Source organism: Myxocyprinus asiaticus, chromosome 8, assembly GCF_019703515.2.
Source record: "Myxocyprinus asiaticus isolate MX2 ecotype Aquarium Trade chromosome 8, UBuf_Myxa_2, whole genome shotgun sequence".
NCBI classification, from domain to species: domain Eukaryota; kingdom Metazoa; phylum Chordata; class Actinopteri; order Cypriniformes; family Catostomidae; genus Myxocyprinus; species Myxocyprinus asiaticus.
In genome coordinates, this window is record NC_059351.1 from 44,901,610 (window position 1) to 44,925,608 (window position 23,999).

The window sequence follows — 23,999 nt, forward strand, 5'->3', positions numbered from 1 at the left end:
AGGCAGCAGCACTTCCTAAACACAATAAATAGTAAAATTAGACACGCAAAAGGCAATAATTAAAATATGACGCTGAAGTGACTCCAGAAAAAGAAATACTCACTGGGACCAGCAGAGGATAACAAAAATACAAAGAAACAGATAGACAAGGGCAAGATAGAAAAACAACTCAACCAAAACAAAACACCAAACATAAAACCAAATAAAACAAAATCAACACCCAACAAAACAGCAGCGCAGCTGTCCACGTCCATCTGCTTGCAACACACATACCATTTGGTACTGGACAGGCAGGCAGGCATACGCCTTCAAGTTACACAGTGCCAGAACCACACAAGCAAATAAACTAAACACTGTCGAACAGACATGCAACTCCAGCTCTGTTCACTGCAAGGTATGAGGCAAGACTCAGATTGCACGACTTCAAAAAGGGGACAGGAAAAAGGAGCAATGCTGGCAAGCTTGAACAGTCTGAGTTTTATTACCTACTAATTCAGACAAATTCTAGTGGCCAGGTGGCAGCAATATGCAGGCAAACGCTAGGTAAAGGACAAACCGTTGAAGCTATCTGTGGGCTGCTACACAACCTAGTCTCATAGAATGAACTTTTATATGCCATGTTCTACGTTTCATTATAGTTTCCTGGTAAAATTAACTAATTTCTTTTTAATGCAAATTATTATGTTGTATTTGTGCATTCACATTTGCTCTAACAGCAAAATAAAATAAAAAAATCCACTATTACGTTTCCACGACTTTCCAAAAGAGGAAAAAATATAGAGATGCATTAGGTCAGAAAAGAGAAAAATGCCAAATTTAATGTCACTCACACAGCAGCTGTTTTTGAAACTGCATCGCAGCAGCGTTGACTATTTATATTTATTTATATTTTAACTAATACCAGGGTAATATAACAAACAATAATAAAATAATGTACATTTACAATAAATAATAAAAAAATCTTAAAAAAGGTTAGGGGTCAGGTTTAGGCCTATTTTCATAGTTTTGATAGCATTTGTTTGGTCACTACATAGTTCCCATACTTCCATTGTTATTGGCATAGTTTTGTTGACTTGACTATTATTCTAAAATGTGGAAAATTATAATAATAAAGAATGAGTGTGTCAAAACGTTTGAGGCCAACTATTAATCTTATTTACCTTTCACAACATAGCACATCCTTTTGTTCCTTATTGCTTAAAAGTTTAATAGTGATACCCAATCCAATTTGGACTGAGAGAAACCTATCATGGAGTGCTTGCCCATAAAATTCCTTGGCCTTTTTTTTTTTTTTTTTTTTTTTTTTTTTTAAAAAGGAAGTCTATTTTATATATTTATTTCTCTCCTTTTCAAATGTTTCACATTTGATCTTGGACCAGCAATTCCATCTTCATCTATAACATGATAGAGTCAGTGAATCTACACTGTGATCAGTGCACAGACTTTTGCCAATAGAATTCAATATATAAAAGCTTGAGCCTCGTCTGTTTTGCCAGGGTAGATTAGGGATTAACAGATCTTTCACAGATCGTTGAGCACCTGGCTGATGCTCACTGCAGCTCGTGACTTGGTATTGCGAACAGTGAAAAAGCAGCTGCTGTTTTCTGATTAGTGACGTCAGGGAGTAAAAGCAGTGGGGAAAGAATGGGGTATTTTGAAGCTATCAGTCTGCTAGGATGTGCGTAATATTTTTGAATGTTAAAATGCTTCCTCTTATCCCAGTTTAATGGACAGAGATAACTTCAAATAAACCATTTGTAACTCAATTTCCCTGAAATGTCTAAACACTGGCTCTGAGGTGCTTCCAACATATCTTTGCTTGAGATACTGACCAGCCCAATATAACAATATCTGTTTGTTCGATCAATGGAAGGAGTGTTTGGGGAAACCTTTTATTTATTTATTTATTTATTTATTTATTTATTTATTTATTTATTTTGCAATAGAGCTGTTCAGGTTGTAGTCCAAAAACTCAGAAGGCAATAAGCATTTTTAAGTGGGTTCCATTCGGGAATTACCTTAGATTTAAGTATAATAAGGTCTGTGGTTAAAACAACCACACAAGTCTCAAATAAACGTTACTATAACTGCATTTTATGCGAGCTGACTTTTACATGCCACATTTTAACTTTCGTCACAGTTTCCTGGTGAAATTAACACTAGAGGCGCTACAACAGCTGTGCGTTTTATGCACTTTCACGCAAATCATGACTAAAAAGGCTTATTATGACATTGTAAACACTTATTTTTTGCAATGTTATTTTATGTTATGATTACTACAACACATCATTTGAAAAACTATGCATTTTAACTCCTGTATTACAGACCCATCTATATTTATACACTTATTCCAACGTGATTAAATTCTGCGCTAGCTCACCTGATAGAGTGTTGAACTCTGGACTCAGAAGTAGGGATGTAACGGTTTCAAGGTTTCACAATATACCTCTGTTTTAAAACGGACGGTTATCATACCATTAAAATCTTCTCATTGGCTGTATTGCATGAATATAAAGACTAGAGACTGAATATAAATCTGAATATAAAGATTTTTTTCAGTACTTTTTCAAATCCAAATCAGTTTAATTAAGACATTTACACAGCATCATATAAATCTTTAAATTGTGCCTTCCTCATGTTACATTCGACTGTCACTCAATTTCAAAAGTGGCATGCAGGTGTCACGAGCACAGCGCAACACGACCACATCAGAAGTGCAGCACGAGCGCATCATACAGACATGTCCGAGCCTGAACTTTTATTTCTGCTGCCAAAGCGGTTGAAGTCCGCTGTCTGGGATTACTTTGGGTACACTAAAGACCCACGAGGCACCATCAATGTTGATGGTTACCCAGTCTGTAAAGTTTGTGGCAAAAAACTATCGGCTCAATTGGGAAACACTTGCACCATCTCCGTGAGACCAATCCCACAGAATTTGAGTAGATGAATGTAAGTGGAAATACAGTATATAGGATAATAAATGATAGTCCCTGTTTCATAAAAACACCAGATTCAATGTAGTTTTACATGATTTGTAATGACTAGGTAGGCTAAAGTTAATTTTATGCTTTCGGTCACATTCACAAATGCAGCAAATGGATTTACGCACCTGTTCAACATTACGACGTGCCAGGGGCAGACTGGGAAGAGAAATCGGCTTTACTTTGACCGGCCGTTCTGGAATTCTCCCGATGGCCAGTCCAACTGCGACGTGCCAACTGTTTGTTCATTTGCCTAAGTGCAGTGCAACAGTAGGCCAACAATGTGTTTGATACTACTAATAATATGTTTTGAAATATTTCTTTGTGTGTTTGTCAGACATATTTCATAACCAAATATTAAACTGCTAATAATATCACCAATACACCTCAATACTGTGATACCGTAATACCTTGGTATTTTTTGTGACGGTTGTCATACCGTGAAAATGTCATACCGTTACACCCCTACTTGGAAGTACACGGTGGGATCCCAGCCAAGCATGCAAGCTGACACGTGATACAAAAGTGTCATAGAAGCGACACAAATTTATGTGCTTGCTTCAGAAAATTTGCTTTTCATTCGCATTTTGTTTTTGGACATTATCTGTTAGGTTTAGGTGTTGATTTAGGGAAAGGATGTCTGTTTTGTGTCTACACCTCATTTGATTTTAGATCACTATTTGTTAGGTTTAAGTTAAAGTTTTAGGTTAGAGAGGTATATTTTGTTCATTAAAACCTCCATCTAATATTCACCTTAAAAATCTCATCTGGTTATGACAACATTTCACTTGTAATAAGGCACATAATTTCATTTTGCAAAAAAGGTTGCCTAATGTTCGCATAATGTTCATGAGGTCAGGTTGGGTAAAAATTACTTGAAGAATTATTCAGTCATACCTCAAGCATAAAATTTAAAGCCATTGTGTTTTTTAAAATGCATGTTGCTATCATAGTTCTTATTTAAGGACTGCAACTACCATGAGTATGTCAACTAACATGCTTTACGAAATTGAAGACTTGTTGTTGTCCTTTAGTGACGGGTCAGTAACATGCATTTTTAAAAGACAACAGCTTTAAATCCATGATGGAGGCATGTCTGTGGGTAATTTATGTTCAAAAACAAAACGTGAAAGTATCTTTAAGTAATTTTCACCACAAATCGAAAATCCCTGTTATAAAAACCCATAAGTAATTCCTGAGGGAACCCATGGTGATCTAGTTTTCCAAAGCCTGTTTTGTTTTCGTATGATATTGACCTTTAGGTGGTTGAACTTTGAAGTGTCTGTACAGTAATTCATTGGCCTCAAATGAAGGCCTTGAAGAATGTCCAACCTTTATTTAATGAGCAAGCACATGTCAATGAACTCGACAGAAACTAAACTTAATAACAGGGTTATAAGCCAGAGTGTTTTCCTGTAATGGTATAATGTGTCTTACGCACCTACAACCTACTGTGCGTCACCATCCGACAGGGTTCAAAGAGACCATCTCCTGCTATATGTTTTGGAATGGAAAACAAGCCTAAATCTTACTGCCTGTTTTGCACTATAAACTGTATTCTGTCAACAAAAAAAACAAAAAAAATAGTATGTGAAACAGTATATTATTGTGCAATACTAAACATTTCAAATACTAGTATGCTTGCAAAATATGGTAATTTTTATTCCACATTTTGTCAAATTGTGTAAACTTTTGCCAATCTGGTCCAATAATGAGTCAAGAGATGTTAAATATTACAATACCATGACTGAAATTGAAAGTCAAGGATTGCATTTTGGTATCCAGTGTCGTTTATTCTGTTGTGTATTGCACATTTTGCCAAAATTAGAAGGTCATCGGGGAATTTCATTCAGAAAATGTCCATACTATACACAGTAAACATACTATTCTGCAAAAATAGTGCGAGTTCTAGCAAGTCAAGTCATTTTCATTTGCTTAGCACTTTTCAAAACACACATTGCTGCAAAGCAGCTTTACAGAAAATTATGCTGTAACTGAAAATGATGCTATCATGTCTATAATGTCTTACAGTCTTCATGGAGCAGTTTAAATGATAAACATGATTGAAAATCTTGATTGATTAAAATTATTTGTCTTTAGGCCCCCAGTTAGCAAGCCTAACGTGACTGTGTCAAGGAACACAAAGCTCCATAGGATGTTAGTTAATGTAGAAAAAATCTTGGGAGAAACTAGGCTTGGGGATCCAGTTCCTCTCTGGCTATACAGCATGACTATAATGCCAATATTAGTTATCTATGTGTAGCACAAGTCTTGTTTTATGTGAGTAAACTGAGTAGATGTTAGTGGGCAATGTTTAAAACTAATGGATATTGATTGAACTGTAAGATTAATAATTAATTGTCTTTGAAGTCACCACACATCAGCTATTGGAGAGGAGATAGTAGAATGATAGAACCAGTTCATGGAAGGGGATTATTATGAGGTGGTGATTGATAAGGGCCAGTGGGGCAATTTGGCCAGGACACACAGGGTTACACCCTTATACTTTACGAGAAGTGCCCTGGGATTTTTAATGGCCACAGAGTGTCAGGATTTTGGTTTAATGTCTCACCCGAAAGAAAGTGCCTTTTCTACAGTATAGTGTCCCTGTCACTATACTGGGGTGTTGGTCCCACACGGATCACAGGGTGAGAACCCCTGCTGGCCTCACTAATCCAGCAGCAATCTTAGTTTTCCCCAGGAAGTCTCCCATCCAGGTACTGACCAGACTCAACCCTACTTAGCTTCAGTGGGCAACCAGTATAGAGCTACAAGGTGATATGGCTGCTGGTAAACTTTAAGAGAGTGCAGTCCATCCTATGACCAAGATTATGCAGGCAGAGGTCAGTGAGGTGTGCCCCTCAGTCCGGCAAGAAGCTTGTGGCAGTTCTTTTGTAGTGAATTCCATCCTAAGTCCAAAGTGCAGGCAGTGGCCAGTGAAGTGTCCCTTGTTGTACGTTTGGAATTTGCAACAGTTCAACCTCTGTGGTAGATTGAACAGTCTATCCTAATAGGTTGAAGTGATGCAAACAGTGATCTAAGTGCCCCTTGCTGTCTGGTTGGCACATGCTCCAGTTAGTAGTTATGAGTCATCACTCAGCAACACAAAGCGGTGGAACTGGGACATTGATGTGTGGTATGCTATGGTAGTATGCTATGCCGGACATAGCCCAAGGAGATTTAAATGATGTGCCATCATACAGTCCTTTTCAGTTTTTGGGAGAGCTGTTCCTTTAAGATAATAATGAAATCTCTAAACACACTTTGTGTGTGTTGCAAGTAACGTGCAAGATTAAGTTGTTTTGGTTGCTTTATCTGTGACCTAGTTTTATACCCATATGCTGCTAAGTTGAGGATCCCTAAAAGGGAATCCTTTAAGGTCTCAAAGTACGTCTGTAACAGCAGGAAAGACGCATAGGTGTGTGTGTGTGTGTTTGTGTTTCCGAATGTCGTCCGGTGAGGTTATCCATGCTGATAGGCTCTGTGCCCGAGATGTGTCAGGATGGATGACTGACTGGGTTTGTTTTGGATTCATCTGTTCACAGTGGCGTGTTTTCACCTTTATTCATACCAGCACATGTTTGTTCACATTGTGAGCTGCACCATCACCACTCATATAACCTAAACATTTATAGACCTTAAGTTGCACCTTTGAGAGATGGCTGCACCACAACAGTGACTCAGATGCACACAACAGCGGCTGTAGCATTCCTAAAGCTGCTTAGAGTAATCCATCATCTCCTGATGCACAGAGAAAACCATACTGTTTACTGCTCTTTATATCTCTTCTTTCCCATCCATCACTCCTTTCCATCCCTCCATCCGTCACTCTTTCTTTTCCATCCATCCATCCGTCCGTCCGTCCATCCATCCAGATTTGAGGCTGCGCTTTATTAAACCATGTTATATCATGTATTCCACTGTGTGTCAAGCCTAACAACCAACATGATCACACCAACATTTTGCTACCTAATGTTCCGGTACCCTGATCTTGACCCCATTCTGCCAAGTGCCTTCTCCCATCAGACATCTTAGCATTAATTCAAGTGTGTTTACCTTTTTTTCTGTGGCATTACTAATGCTGCGTTGTGTGAGCAGCCTTAGGTTCTGATCCCACAGAAAAGAGGAAGTAATCACATTCGCATGTTCACAATGAGTGCGATTCGGAGGTTGCATTTTCCCTCAAAGATTGCATTTTTTCTCCACTGATGGTTAGGTTTAGGGTTGGGGTTTGGGTTAGGGCGTATGCTTAATAAAACATGCATTCCCATTGACTGTATTACATAATTTACAACTAATAAATACAACTTGCTTTTGGCACCGCTCTGTGGACATTTACCTAAAAACTAAAAAAATAAGAAAAGCTCTTTCACACTTCCTCACATTTGACGCATGTGCAGAGCGCTGTACATGGTCTGGTCAGCCTGGACCAAACCATCTACACTGTGAGGATTCTTGTACATGTTATTTTATGTCTTTGAAACAGTGTGGTGTGGCTTTTGAGAATGTGAAGTGCTGATTTTAATGATATAAGAGTTGGTATCTCTTACCAATTTAAATGTGAAGCACCTACCGTGTTTTCCATGTTCATAGTAAAGTTATTGTGCTGTGGACTGATGGAATCTCTTTATTTCTTCCACAGATGAGATTATGCAGCAGGATAGCATTCCTCTGTGTGCTGCAGACATCAGCCCTGACCTCAGGAAACAGTTTGCCTTCCTGTCAGGTGAGTCTGATCAACTATCAGTCCCAGAATGTTTTGAGACTGAAGCCAATCATGTGCTCATTCAAACTCAACATCAGATGCTGAAAGCTTTATTAATATGACAGTCATTGTTCACACTCTCAACTGTAGTACTTACAGACTTCTGTCTAAAGGCTAGTTTATGCTTACTGGGCAAGCGTGGTTCTTTTATTTTGCCTAAAAGTTCAAATGAAATGCACTGATGTTTTTGTTCTGCTAAGGTGTTTGTTTGGTGATATTTCTCACGTAAATTCTTGACCTAGAAGAACTCTGTATATACTGTAAACTGCATACTACTTTTTTTATGGCATGGACAACACATAAAAAAAGTTAAACACAAAAGGATAATACAACAATAAATGTTATTTGCATTTTTAATCCAATTTTGTGTAGTCTGATAAATTTGGTATTCTGCTCAACCAGAGTCAACAAAGAAATAAAAGTTGATATGGCTTCTGCAGTTGATATGGCTTCTGCTCCTCACTGGAAGTGGAAGGTCTAGTCGAGTGCATTGCATTTTGAGATACAGTATTCTGCGCGGTAAGGGGCCATTCATTGCCATTCATTGTATGCGTTGTGTTAAGAAAAGCTAGAAGCAGGCATGTCTCGAGACATGATTTTGAAGGTTGAAGTTCTTTTTTAACTTGGCACGGTGTCTAAAAAAGCGCTGTGCCAGATGCTGAAAAAACAGCAAAACGTGGAGCAACAGTCAAAAACATCCATCTAGTGCATATTTATGCAGTGCAGACGGACACAAAAATGCCTATGGTGTGAATGGCCCCAAGCCCTTTTGTATACTGCTCATTTTGGCAAATACATTATATCATCATCAGGGTATTCCTTGTATTGTGAGAGAAAGTATTCCACACAGTATGCTCTGTTGTATACTGCTCATTATAAAATGGACAGTTCTGACTCCAAATTCTGATTTGGTCTTGTTCAGAAAATGTGCAGGTTATGCACATTATACATACTACAGTATATACTGCAGCAATAGTAGTATGGTAGTGTGCTATTCCAATGACTGAGGCATTCAGTGTATTGATATCACTGCAGTGTCTACTACAGGAAGTGAATAAGTCTTTTAAGCACTGCCATATTGGGATATATTTATAGCATTTGTCATGATTGTGAGTATGTATCCTGTTTCACATGCAGTGTGGTGTGTGAGACAGAAGTGGACACTCAGTAGCAATTATTTATAAATGTCTGCTTTCACAGTGTCAGTGGCAGATAGAACAAAAGTAATTCACATGCACAGATCACACACACACACACACATGCACAATCTCTTTCTAACACTACACAAACTCTCTCCAGTCTCTGTAAATAACCCAGTTAGGACCTGGCTCAGGTTGCCCAGTATAGTGCTGGAGGCAGCCTTTTAATTATTCAGATGTTGCCATGGCACTGCGCTTGACAACAGAGTTCTGTGCTGATGTGCTTTGCGAAGGCATTTGATTGACATTTAGGCTGTATGTGTGGCCTACAGAAGAGTTTAATAGTGAATGAGAGGATTAGATAGGGATTCAAATATTCTATAAAAACGCCTCATGCTCAAATCTATGCAAGAGTTTGTCTGAATATTCACAAACCTTACTCTAAACTCATGCATTATACATGTCATGAAACATTTACAACAACACTAGTAGAAGAGCAAAAAATAACCAAGTTTCTTTTACCCCATCTCATGGAAGAAGCACCAGCCCATTGAAAACAAAAGTTGTTTTGTAGCACTTTGCAACAAGGATATATACACGTTAACTTTAGTTAATGCATTAGTTATCATGAACTAACTATTAACTATTTTTTCAGCATTCATTAATCTTTGTTAGTTTATAAATATACAGTTGTTTATTTTTAGTTCAGGTTAGTTCATAATGCATTAACTCATTTTTATGTTTACAAATGTAATGTTAAAAATTTATTGAGGACTGTAGACATTGGCATTAACCAAGATTAATAAATGCTGTAAATGTACTGTTCATTGTTAGTTCATCTTGACTGTAGGTTTATCTTGACTAATGTTAACAAATGCAACCTTATTTTAAAGTGTTTCCAATTATTATTTTCAAGGAAAAGAAATACAAAGAATTGACAAAGAAATATATTTATATATATATATATATATATATATATATATATATATATATATATATATCTTAATTTTTATTTGTCTTTTACTACTCCGTTTCAAATACTCATGGCAGAGAGAGGGAGAGATTTGTGTCTGCATAATGGTGCAGTTATAATTCAGGGTTTAAGACTCTTTAATTTTTTATGTGCTATTAATGACAGTACTGTATTTAAAGAAGTGGTCACTATGGTTACTAGGATCAGTGTGTTCAATACACTTCAGTTTCTCTTAACTGGTCTTAAGTCTTCTGACTTAAAGTGTGTGTGTGTGTGTGTGTGTGTGTGTGTGTGTGTGTGTGTGTGTGTGTGTGTTCCCATTGTGAATTTGTTCCTCTGGTCTCATGCCTCAGTTCTCCACCTATATTTAATGACAGACCTCCACAGGCATCGTCTTTTTATTTTGCGTTTTTATTTCCAATATTTATAATACACACTGCAGCTTAAATCCTGTTCTGTACACACACAGTTTGGTTATTTCTGTGAGTGATAACCTCATTCTACAATCAAATTTTCATTAAATCCACATAGTTTGTACAGAACTGAACAACTAGCCACTTTAATTTGAACAAATTCTGCAAAACTTAAAATCTGCAATTTAAGCCCCGTTCACACTGCGGGCAGCATGTCGCTAGACTTTGTGACCTATGACACTGGTGGGCGTTCCTACTGCTGCCGCCACTCTTACGTTATTGGTGGACTGCACAACTGGCCATATTAGCATTTGAAAAGCTGTTTACAGATGATACTGCCGATAAAATTAAGATATCATACTAATTTGACATGGATTCAGTTAATTTGCCTCTAAAAATGCACATTCTACAGGTGCTTAATGCATCATATCATTAAACAAGACTAACGTTATATAAATATATGAATCAAACTCACTCAGAATGCCAACACAGTTTTCCACGTATCATTTTATTAGGCCATAACTATGTATGTGGTTACAGACAAATGATATAGAACAGTGAATTCACTCTCAGAAACTCTTAACTTCTCCTCCGTCTTGCCTGAACTCGAGTCAACTCCAGTATCTCACACTCACCCTGCCTGGAGATGGATGACCTTAGCTCCTCTGTCTTCACTCTCATTGGTAGTCACTCACGAATGTCGCTCGTCATTTGCATAAAGTTGAAATTTGCTCAACTTCTCTTGTCGCTGCCTACGACAATCTCTGTCGCCAGTGGTCGTAACAGCTCGTGTCACCGGAAGTTGCTGTGCTCTCATTGAAAATGAATAGGATGGTGTCGCTGTCTCGCGCGATGTCGCTGGCGGTGTGAACGGGGCTTTAAAGAGCATTTAGGCCGATAGATGCCAAAACATTGTTATGCTGTTGTTATCAGTATGTCAATGTAATTCCGGGAGTGACACCTGTATTTCGTACACACACAAACACGGAACAATAATTTGGGCGATTCACACCATCATTCTATTCTATAGGTCTGTTTTGCGTTTTTCTACCCTGTACTGTATTCTATCCTATTCTGTTCTGTTCTGCTCTATTCTGCTCTACTCTACAGTATATTCTATTGTATTCTGTTCTATGCTGTTTCAATGTATTCCTTTTTTTTTTTTTTTTTTTTTTTTACTGAATTCTATTCTACTTTAATGTGTTCCATGGTAGTATATTTTAATCTTTTCTGTTTCCTATTGATCTATTCTTTTCTTTTGTTCTGTTCATTTCTACCATGTACTGTATTCTATTCTGTACTGTTGTATTTTATTCTTCTTTACTCTTTATTGTATTCTATTCTACTCTAATGTACTCCACGGTAGTGTACTTTAATCTATTATACTATATTATACAATATTCAATATTATTTTCCTCTATTCTACTCTGTTGTTCTATTCTGTTCTATTCTATTCTATTCTGTGCTTCTCATACTTTTTAGGCTAAGTACCACCAATGTTCACTCAAATATTTTTTCAGCATTCAGCAGATATACATTTTTAACATAGTCTTAAGGATTTTAAGCAACTTACACAATGCCATTTTTGATTAATATCAATATTTCTGTAGTTTACACAATCAGCAAGAGTTTGTTTCTAAAATCAATCATACAATATTAACATTTTTTTGTTAAAAAAATGTTTTGCAATCCAGTTCAAACAAACTACTATATATATATATATAATTTGGAGCTTAGGCATTGCTAGACCCTGTTTTTCATCTCAGCCCCCCTAAAATTATGCAGCTAGCATCATCCTTAAAAATATGTGATAATGTGCATGTGATCTATGAAAACAGTGGCTGCAGTAAGCTATCTGAGGTTTATTTTACTCTGAATCATGAATTTTCCTTCCCTCTAGTCACAGGTGGACTCGGCCATAGGTGACATAGCAGCAATGTTCGTCACATAGTGCTGCCTTGCACACAGCTGTCAGACGTGCACTACATTTCTCTGTCCCTTATCCGAGCAATCTTCCAGTGAAATCAAAAACAAAATACTGCCAAATACAACCCAGTGTCTTTGAGTTAAAAGCACTATTTAAGATCATAGACTTTAACAGGGTACCCACAGGTCCTTAAAAATTCTTAAATGTACTTTTTAAGGCTATAAAAAGTCTTAAATATCTTAAATAAATTACAAGAAGTCTTAAATTTCGTTTGCTGAGGTCTTAATGTTTGGGGCGTGAATAGAGGAGATGCTTAAAACAGCAGAATCTGAGTCAAAATCATCATCATCATCATTTAGCAGCTGACGCTTGAGTTTAGTGTTAGTGCGTGCAGTGAAGCGCATTTTTACTGAACTTACGATGTTACACATGTATAAACCTTGATAAACCCGTTAATCCGAAATGCAAATGCTGTTATTCTGTGTCTCTGTAAGCGAGCGATGCACTAACACTATCGCTTCTGTTTATAATTGACAAAGCTGTGAAAATTGCAATTTGCAAGCAAGCGAGGTTAAAGCAGTCTTTTGGCACCTTTCAAATCGTGGCACTTCCTTATTTTACATCACCTTTGACAAGAATTGTAAGGCTAACAGAACTACTCAGCTGCAGTGTTACACCTGTTACATCTCTCATCTCCATCTCTCTCAAGCTCCATCTGACATACAGGGATTTTCTCTGCCATCTGAATCAGTCAATTTTAACATTTTTGTAATAATATACAAAACAATAATAATATAATTATATAAATATTGTAATATTAATAATATACATGAAATATATTATCTATATTTAATATTTGTATATAATCTGTTTTCAATATACATCACAGTTCTCTTTCATAATTTAATCTGTTAACATTTTCAATACATATTGTCAACTTTAAACAACCATTTTTAAGGTAACTGACGAGTTTTGACTTTTTACTTGAGATATTTCACACAAAAATTAAAACTGTCTTCACTTACCTTCACGCTGTTGCAAATCTGTATGACTTTCTTATTTCAGTGGATATCTAAAGGAGATATTAGGGAGTTTCAGTCACCATTCACTTTCTTTGAATGAAAAAAAGATGCAGTGACAGTGAATGAGACTAAACGTTTTGCTTTTCTCTGCATGGCAGAGAAAAATTCATACAGACTTGAGGGTGAGCAGTGATGACTGAAATTTTATTTTTAAATGAACTGCCCTTTAACTGTTAAAGTATTTGTTAAAGGTATCTGCTAAGAAAAAATATATAAATGTTATTCAGCACATGCTAGACCTTATTCACAGCAGCGGCATCTTTTATTTTTAATGGGAATGACAATGAGGCTGTGAGGGATAGACGTACAGTCTCTTAAATGGACTGTACTGCAGTTTAAAGTGTTTTTGGATCGTTCCGCGTACAAAACATTGAAAAAAAAATATTTTCAAGGACGCTCAGTAGACAAAAAACTCCAGACAACCTGAGTTGTTGAAAATCAGATGGGATCTAGAAGCGTTTTACAGCTTTATACCATGCATGCCATTGAAGAGATGGTAAGTCAATTTCTCACAGCTTCGTTTCCATTCCCATTAAAAACACCATGTAACACAATTTTTGTTCCTGGGTAGTAAGTGTTATTTCCTAATTGCTTATGCCTCAAAAGTATAGAAAATGGCTATTATTCCCCACAAACTTTGCTTTTGTGACCAGGACAGTGATATTTTGAAATGTACCTATTTCCAATGAGAAAACAGGCAAATTTGTGTCTTTTCGTTCACATAAAGTCAGAAAAAAACAACATATGAATCCAAAATCCTTCTTTATGGTCCGACGAAGACACCGGCTTTGACCTTTGCCTCAGACAGCTTAGGGAAGAAGTCTTGAAGGTACTTGAAGGCTGCTGACTCCTTATCTAGAGCTCTGACTAATTGTTTCATAAGGCCCAATTTGATGTGCAGTGGTGGTATCAACACCTTCTGGGGGTCCACCAGTGGCTCCCACTTGATGTTGTTCCTCCCCACAGAGAACTCGGTCCGCTGTTGCCAGTCCCGCCTGTGGTAGTGCGCCTTGATATTCCTGCTGTCCCAAAGGCAAAGATAGCAGGGAAACTTGGTAAAACCGCCTTGGAGACCCATCAGGAATGCCACCATTTTGAAGTCTCCTATGACCTCCCAGCCGTATTCATCATACTTCAAGGCGTCCATCAAGGTCTTGATGCTGTTGTAATCCTCTCTGAGGTGCACCGAGTGAGCCAGGGGAAGAGATGGGTACTTGTTACCATTATGGACCAGCACGGCTTTGAATATTACTTTAGTATAAATATATGTTCATTTGGATTCATATGTTGTTTTTTTTCAGACTTTATGTGAATGAAAAGACACAAATTAGCCCATTTTCTCATTGGAAATAGGTAAATTTCAAAATATCACTGTCCTGGTCACAAAAGCAAAGTTTGTGGGGAACAATAGCCATTTTCTATACTTTTGAGGCATAAGCAATAAGGAACTTACTTAAGTAAATAAAATTGTTACACAGTGAAATCAAACATGGCACTACTGTGAATAAGGTCTATAGACCAATCCTTTTGCTTACAAAAATCTCAGCGCATGCCCAGTAAGTGGTGGCAGAAAGCCTGTTGACTGTTGTGTTAGATTTGACAGATTAGATGATCAAATGAAAGTATGACACAAAACCGTCATAAATATAAACATGTTCTTAGCGAAATAATTACTGTAATGAAATTAGTTAATAACAAACATTTAAATTTTTCTTTTATTTGGCCTTAAAATGTATTCCTTTGAACCTGCAGATACCCTGTTTAAGGAAATCTGAGAATGTGTAAAATAAACAGAATGATATCTTGCCTCAATCGCATCAGTTTTTGCTGTTCTGTTTTCTGCATGGGTATAATATTGTGGTGTGTGCACAGAGACATCAGCGCAGCCGCACACAACGAGAACGTTACCTATATACATCCTGCACTGCCATTGTAAAAAAAAAGAAAAATCTTAAATATATATTACAATCGCAGTCATACATTATAAATAAAACATGGAAAACATTTTAATCAAATTGAAATTTTAATTTTTTTAATGTAAATATCCTGGGTCCTGCTGCGTACCACCTTAGAGCACTCCGCATACCACAGTTTGAGAACCACTGTACTACTGTATTTTATTCTACTCTGTTTTCCATAGTTCTATGTTGTATTCTACTATATTCTTTTCCACTCTATTCTGCTCTTCTATTCTATTGTATTTAGAGTGTGTATGTCTCAGTGATTTTGTATAGTGTGTGTTTGGTAATGGTGTATGCCTCTTTGTCTTTTTGAAGGGCATGTCTTAGCATTAGCAGAGAATGACCCTCTTTCTCCTACATGGGCCAGATGGACTGGAGCACTTTGGTTTTGCTCTACTACTGATGATAGCAAATGGGACAGCAGTGTCCTTTTCACCTTGTGTGTGTGCACACCTGTGTATGTGTGTGTCCGTGTGACAGTCAGTTGTTAATGTGAGTGCGTTCTGCAGTTTATCCATCCTGCTCTATTAATCACAGACTGTAACAGCCAAAAGCACATTTGATCACATGACCCCTGTCCAAACACGCACTGCACCAAACATGTCCTTCTCCTCTTCCCCGCTTCCCCTTTCCCCTCTCTCTCAAACACTTATATACACAAACGCACACATTCGGAACCTGAAAGCCCCACTGATGATGCTTTTATCTGTCCATGTTATCGAATGGCAAGATCTCTATTTGCAATGCAAAGCTCAATGAAAAGAAAAGAGTTTTTATTGTGGCCTTTGTTTAGTGTAATGAATCCATATGCCCTTGATGTGTCTCAGTGCAATCGTGAATAACTGAGATTTGTATTGTACTGTGAATGTGTTGAGCAGTGGTGAAATTATATGAGTTTTTCAGTGGCCGATACTACAGATAAGTAGTGGCTGATGGCATATACAGATAAACAGCTCTGGAAAAAATTATGAGACCACTGCAAAATTATCAGTTTCTCTGGGTTTACTATTTATAGGTAAGTGTTTGAGTAAAATTTAATTTTTTGTTTTATTCTATAAAGTACTGACAACAATTCTCCCAAATTCCAAATAAAAATATTGTCATTTAGAGCATTTACTTGCAGAAAATGACAACTGGTCAAAATAACAAAAAAAAAAAGATGCAGTGTTTTCAACACAATACTAATGTTTTAACTTAGGAAGAGTTCAGAAATCAACACTTGGTGGAATAACCCTAATTTTCAATCACAGCTTTTATGCGCCTTGGCATGCTCTCAAACAGTCTTTTACATTGCTGTTGGGTGATTTGATTCATGCATCCTTCACAAAGACGAATCTGCCCGATTCCAGCCTTGCTAAGGCACCCCCAGATCATCACTGATCCTCCACCTGGTCGTCTAATGGTTAGACGGAGACCTGGAGAGGCCTTCAAGCCACAGTGTCTCGCACCCACTGTGAAATTTGGTGGCGGATCGGTGATGATGTGGGGGTGTCCACATATTTTATTTATATTTTATTATATTTAATAATAAGCCTACCTATCAAATATTAAGAGAATTCATGTTGGATCATAATTTCTTTTTTCTAGTAAGACCTTTTGATATTAGGGCAAAAATCGTATTCTTGATAATTTTTGTATTGTTTTCCTGTAAAAATATCTAAAAATCCTTAAAACAAGTTCAATTTGATTTATATTGTTTTAGAAACAACACTGCATAAGATATTTAGTTTTTTCAGAGAATGTATTTTTAACATGTGTATTTTGTCTTACTATACTGGCAGAGTTTTTATAGTCAAAACAAGGGAAAAAATCTACCAATGCTGAAGAAGTAATCCAAAGTATTTAGAATACGTTACTGTCCTTGAGTAATCTAACGAAATACGTTACAAATTATATTTTACAGCATGTATTCTGTAATCTGTAGTGGAATAGATTTCAAAAGTAACCCTCCCAACCCTGTACATACATACACACACACACACACACACACACATACATATATATATATATATATATATATATACATACATACATACATACACAGTTGTGCTCAAAAGTTTGCATACCTTGGCAGAAATTGTGAAATTTTGGCATTGATTTTGAAAATATGATCATGCAAAAAAACTTTTGTCTTTTATTTAAGGATAGTGATCATATGAAGCCATTTATTATCACATAGTTGTTTGGCTCCTTTTTAAATCATAATGGTAACAGAAATCACCCAAATGGCCCTGATCAAAAGTTTACATAACCTTGAACGTTTGGCCTTGTTACAGACACACAAGGTGACACACACAGGTTTAAATGGCAATTAAAGGTTAATTTCCCACACCTGTGGCTTTTTAAATTGCAATTAGTGTGTGTATAAATAGTCAATGAGTTTGTTAGCTCTCACGTGGATGCACTGAGCAGGCTAGATACTGAGCCATGGGGAGCAGAAAAGAACTGTCAAAAGACCTGCGTAACAAGGTAATGGAACTTTATAAAGATGAAAAAGGATATAAAAAGATATCCAAAGCCTTGAAAATGCCAGTCAGTACTGTTCAGTCACTTATTAAGAAGTGGAAAATTCGGGGATCTCTTGATACCAAGCCAAGGTCAGGTAAACCAAGAAAGATTTCAGCCACAACTGCCAGAAGAATTGTACAATAGCACAATACGACGATACTTGAACAAAAATGAGCTGCATGGTCGAGTTGCCAGAAAGAAGCCTTTACTGCACCAATGCCACAAAAAAGCCCAGTTAAAATATGCCCGACAACACCTTGACATGCCTCATAGCTTCTGGCACACTGTAATTTGGAGTGACGAGACCAAAATAGAGCTTCATGGTCACAACATTAAGCACTATGTTTGGAGAGGGGTCAACAAGTATTGTGCTCCTTGAAACAACCACACTGTCTTTTTCCAGAGCAGCCTGTATTTCTCCTGAGGTTACCTGTGGGTTTTTCTTTATATCCTGAACAATTCTTCTGACAGCTGTGGCTGAAATCTTTCTTGGTCTACCTGACCTTGGCTTGGTATCAAGAGATCCCCAAATTTTCCACTTATTAAGTGATTGAACAGTACTGACTGGCATTTTCAAGGCTTTGGATATCTTTTTATATCCTTTTCCATCTTTATAAAGTTCCATTACCTTGTTACGCAGGTCTTTTGACAGTTCTTTTCTGCTCCCCATGGCTCAATATCTAGCCTGCTCAGTGCATCCACGTGAGAGCTAACAAACTCATTGACTATTTATACACAGGCACTAATTGCAATTTAATTGTGTGGGAAATTAACCTTTAATTGCCATTTAAACCTGTATGTGTCACCTTGTGTGTCTGTAACAAGGCCAAACATTCAAGGGTATGTAAACTTTTCATCAGGGCCATTTGGGTGATTTCTGTTATCATTATGATTTAAAAAGGAGCCAAACAACTATGTGATAATAAATGGCTTCATATGATCACTATCCTTAAATAAAAGACAGTTTTTGCAGTTTTGGATATTTTCAAAATCAATGCCAAAATTTCACAATTTCTGCCAGGGTATGCAAACTTTTGAGCACAACTGTATATATAATGCACATTATCCATTATATCGATTTTAAAACTGACACAAGGGAGAGCTAATGCTTCTATTAATCGGTCAAGCAGGCAATGTTATCACTAGGATTGAGTCTTCCAGGGCCTCTCTCTGTCTTGCTCTGTTTGTGCATGGTAAGAGGTGGAAGTGCCCCCTTGTGGGTAGCAGACTCTTTAAAGACCCCATGAAATCACTTTTTGAATCCAGTTTTCTTTCCTGTGTTGTCATATTTCCTTTTGAAACGGGAAGTTTAGGTGGGACGTATTGAAGGGCTCATTCCTTTTTTAAAGAGCCAATAGGCTTTAGTTACCCCACAGTCATAAACTATGATTTGCTGCTTGCTAGTCAGTTGTGGGTGGTATTAGAGGGAAGGGAAATGTTCATTCTAGGAAGCATTTGATTGGACAAAAATCTGTGTAGTGCAAGATGAGTCAAGGTTTTTGGTCCGTTTTCCCGGAAGAAAATGTTAGATTTTTTTTGAATGCGCGTATTTGTTAGAGGTTAATTTTGTCAATTTCTGGGAGTGTATAAATGGCCACAAGAGGCTGAATGGGCTAAAAGCCACAAAGCTCCAATTACGGTATCATTGAATGCAAAAGTGTTGTGTGATGTTGCTAGGGATTATATATTCTGATCAAATATATCAGATTTGTTTGGCTGTCTATCAACTGAGATTAGTTCAGGAGGTGGATGCTGCTTTCAGGTCACTGATTATGGACAATCTCCCCTATTAATATGCAGGGTTTAATGTATTGTGACAGTGCTTATGTGCATCAAAAGGCTAAATGGGATAAAATTATGTTTTTCATGCTGTATGTTTAAGACGATTGCTAACAGCTGTTTCTTCCAAATCTGCATGTTTCCAGGTGGTCGAGGACAGAACAGCAGCCCCATCATTATTTTCCCAGAATACCCAACATTTGGTGAGCTGGAAGAACAGGAGTTTCACAACGTCCTGACATACCTGACCAGTGTTCCCAGGTGAGAAAACAGCAGAAGGATTAATTATGTCTGGCACTTCTAGTCAATGAAAAAGTGGAAATTTCAGGAAAATTGTCATCGAAAATCTGCTTTAAAAATTTTATTTGGCTAGATAGTGTTCTTCGTTTTTAGCTTGTGTAAAGAATAAAAAAATTCCCAGCTAACCAGAATGATCACATCAGCACATCAGTTTGTCTGTTGACATAATTATTGGTGACATTTCTAGTGTGAAATCGATTAAATCAATTAATTCAAATGATTTGTACCTGACATACAAAGGGAAATCCACCTTAATCTCTATAAAATTATATTTAAAAAAAATGTAGTCCAGTGATCGTGACTGACTGGAAATGTCATGATAAAGTCCATGTAGGTTGATTGATCAAATAGTGTGGGAAACCTAATAAACGTTTTTTTCAATATAAAACATTGCATTTATCTACATTTTTGTAATATCTTTTCATTCATCTGTCTTCCTTACATCAGTGTAGATGAGATAAATTTGGAAATATTGGCAAATTCACCAGTAGAGGACACTCTAACGCTTCCATCATAATGCAGCATGTGGTTGTAGATGAGAAAAATTTGGAAATATTGGTGAATTCACCAGTAGAGGACACTCTAATGCTTCCATCATAATGCAGCATGTGGTTTGCAATTCAATGAATAAGTGAGACAATTGTATGTTTTTGTGTGTGTGACTGCTACCTCATTAATATTCATTATGCATATTAAATTAGAATGTGTAATTATTACTTGTACACGGTTAACAAGGTGCTCTCAATACCCCCTTGTTTTACATGTGTATTCTTAGTTTGTGAATAATTTGAATACATGATATTTTAAGGAAAATACATTATTGTTGGCTTCATATGAGTGATCTTGAATACATTTGCATGTATCACTGTCCTTTAAATATGAATTCCCCCAAAAGTTTACTAGTGCATTGGTCCATTCACTGATCCCTTGGGATCCCCTGTTAATATTTTAATGAATAAGTGATTCTGGTCCTTTGCTTCAACCTTTTCTCTCGTTTCCCCATTATTCCCACGAGAAACAAAGAGAAAGGGGTGATTGAGTAATTGGATGGATTTCTTCATGGTCAAAATGACTGATGCGGTTTTAATGTGGTTTTGATTTGGTAAATTAATCCTCAGGTCTAAGCCAGAGGATTTCAGAATTATATTTTGCTTATAAAATGAAGCATATTTTGAGGGCCATTAAGTTTTTTTGCATTGTGACAATTCCACATTACCATAATGCAAAAAATATATATTTTTGTAGTAGTAGTCTTTTATTCATCCCCATCCTCAATTTCTAAACATGGGCATTCTTGACAATAAACAAGCAACTGGACAACATAAAAACACATCCGACATCTCAAAAACATGTGGAGAAATTTTTTTTACACATTGCACTAGATCCCAGGAACACTCAGTGAGGCAACCAATATATATGTTTCTCATTATACTGTAATACCAAAGAAATTTAAATGGTATCATATTATTTACTGTACTAACTTTAATTTTAATTTAATTTTAAAATGAATAGAATATATCTATCTATCTATCTATCTATCTATCTAATATATATATATATATATATATATATACAAAAGCATTTGTCTTAAGATGGTTATTTATAGCTTTAGCTTTAGTGTGTCAATAGGAAATATAAATGTTAGACTCCCAAACATTACTTTTGCAAATAGAAAAGCTTAGAATAGAAGAACAGGGTGCCCTGCAACGAATGCCATTGCCCCCACATAGCCCTGGGATTACATGAAGAGACAGACATACTTGAGACAGCCTAAATAGATAGAAGAACTGTGGTGAATTCTCCAAGAAGTTTTGTACATCCTATCTGCCCTACAACCAAGAAAAACTGTGTCCAGGTGAACTTAGAAGAATTGGGGCTGTTTTAAAGGCAAAGGTGGTTACACCAAATATTGATTTAGCTTTTTTATGCTTACTGGACTTAGTCAATGATGTTAATTGATAAATGAAAACTATTTATGGCATTATATGATCTGTATATGTAACTTTCCCTATTAACCATGAAAATGAAAATTATCTGCATTGTATCTTCACCTAATTTTTCCCTCAAAGCCAATAGCATTCTGCTACAGTAATTAAAAGAAAATGTATAAAAGAAAAAATACAATCCGCTAATCACACCAAACAATAATTAAAAGCAATAATAAGCTATGTCTCAATATTAATATAAATCGTGCATTGAACCACCCGATGGCTTTACAATCCAGCAGCCTTTGAATGGAAAGTTATAATTACTGTTATGATTTTAATCAAATTTATGATCTTTATTAGATACGGACGCTCAAGGTCATTAGTCATTGTGTCACTGCAGAGCTGAACTGGGGCTCTTGCAGCTGATAAGACCCCAGCATCACTCTCCTCCTTTTTTCTCCTTCCCTCCTCTTTGAAAGCAGCGAAGAACAAATGCTCAAGAAAAAAAAAAGGCAGAGGCATCAGAGAGGGGGGGACAGGAGAGGTGGAACTGAGAGAAGATAAACAAGATGCGAGTGTGAAATTCAGAAGAGAGGAAGGGAGAGGTAACGTGCCAGAGAAAGAAGAGACAATCTGTGTGTCACTATAATGGTGGCACATTTGATACACAGCTATCTGCAGTGCCAGTTTTGGGTAGGCGGAGCTTTCATTAACAATCAACACTATGTCCCACCCACAGTCTATATTAGTAATTCAAGCTAGATTCTGAGCTCGGCTGTCGGTCAGGCTTCTTCTTAGCCCTGATTGGCTAAGATGGAGCACCTGATGCAGCACAATTGGTCGCTGTAGAGGGGAGGCAGACTGTAGCTGCTCTCTGGGTCTGTGCCTACGGTGGCCCTCATTCAAATGGAACCATAAACAGAATGGCTGGACGCAAAGGTGTACTGAAGGGGAGAACACAATCGGTATGGACTGAAATCTCCAGTAATCTCCATTTCTTCTGCTGAAGAAAATTTGGAATACAAGGATTAGGTGTGGATTCTGCAGAATCAAGGTGTTTTTTTTGTATATTGGAAGTGTGTGATTGGATTTTACAGCTGCCTCGGTAACCAGAAAGCAGCTTGATACTGCAGAGATTTCCCGTTCTCCATGGTGATGGACATAGCAACCAGCTCAGCATCTCTGCACTATGTTGCCATGGTTGCTTTCTGGACTAGTGCATTTCATCATGCGTGTATGTTTTGCTTTTGGATGCATTTGACATGGTCATGGTTAGGGGACAATTGCAGATGTCTTTCTGTTTAGAAATAGCGGTTTGCACTAGAGTGCTGGTTAATTTATCAGTCTCATGTGCAGGGATGACTGCAGTGTGATAGTAGCTGTGTAATGATGCAGACAGGGAATGTAGAGTCGTTTCAAAATGCACTGGAGCGAGATTTGGCTTGTGGCCTCTCCGGGATGTCAATGTTTATGATTTTTGGAGGTGTGTATGTATGTGTGCTGACATGGTGATGGTGTCTCTCTTATTTCAGTCTCAGCTCATCAGGGGTGGGCTTCATCCTGATCATTGACCGCCGGCAAGACAAATGGGCATCAGTGAAGGGGACGTTGCTGCGGATCGCGGTGAGTCTTATAGTAAAGACATGCTACATCCAGGATGTGCATGTACTGTATATGTTTTGAATCTAAAGAGGGAAACATCATATTAGGGGAGACCGGGGTAAGTTGTCACACGGGAAGGTATCACAAGGGCTATTTCTCAGTAACTTTAAGGTTTTGAGTAGAAAGTCCAATTACAAAAATGTCTTGTTTGTTGGTTTCAAACACCAGGTTCAAAACCCTCTTCTTATTCTACCTTCCGTTTTTGTAATAGCTGTTGGTAAACACAACAAAACCACTCATACATGAAGACAAGGGGTAAAGTAAATAATGAAAGTAGATTTTAACCAACCGGTGGAAGTTTTCGCATTATTATTATTATTATTATTATTATTATTATTATTATTATTATTATTATTATTGGGGCAAGTTGTAACATTTTTAAAATTTTTTAAATGCATTAATTTAAATATTTGTTGGACAAATCAATAGATTGATATGTTTGTATGTTACCCTCTGTTGGGGCATTTTGTCACAAAAGGTCAACATGTGTTTAATGAATTGATCTATTATCCTGGGCAATATCCTGTTGGAAACATTCTATAGCTTCTTTTTTTGTTTGTTTTTTTGTTTTTGTATTCAAG

The 23,999-nt window shown here is 37.0% G+C and overlaps 1 protein-coding gene across 2 annotated transcripts in view; it reads left to right on the forward strand.

Moving 5' to 3' along the window:
- Positions 1 to 23,999, forward strand: part of LOC127445523 (guanine nucleotide exchange factor DBS-like) — a 95,149-nt gene that overhangs the window by 30,619 nt on the left and 40,531 nt on the right. For both annotated transcript variants that reach the window (XM_051705666.1, XM_051705668.1), the window contains exons 2-4: positions 7,624 to 7,707; positions 19,675 to 19,789; positions 23,289 to 23,379. In XM_051705666.1, coding sequence (XP_051561626.1) covers positions 7,624 to 7,707; positions 19,675 to 19,789; positions 23,289 to 23,379 — 290 coding nt within the window. The remainder of the gene's footprint in view (positions 1 to 7,623; positions 7,708 to 19,674; positions 19,790 to 23,288; positions 23,380 to 23,999) is intronic.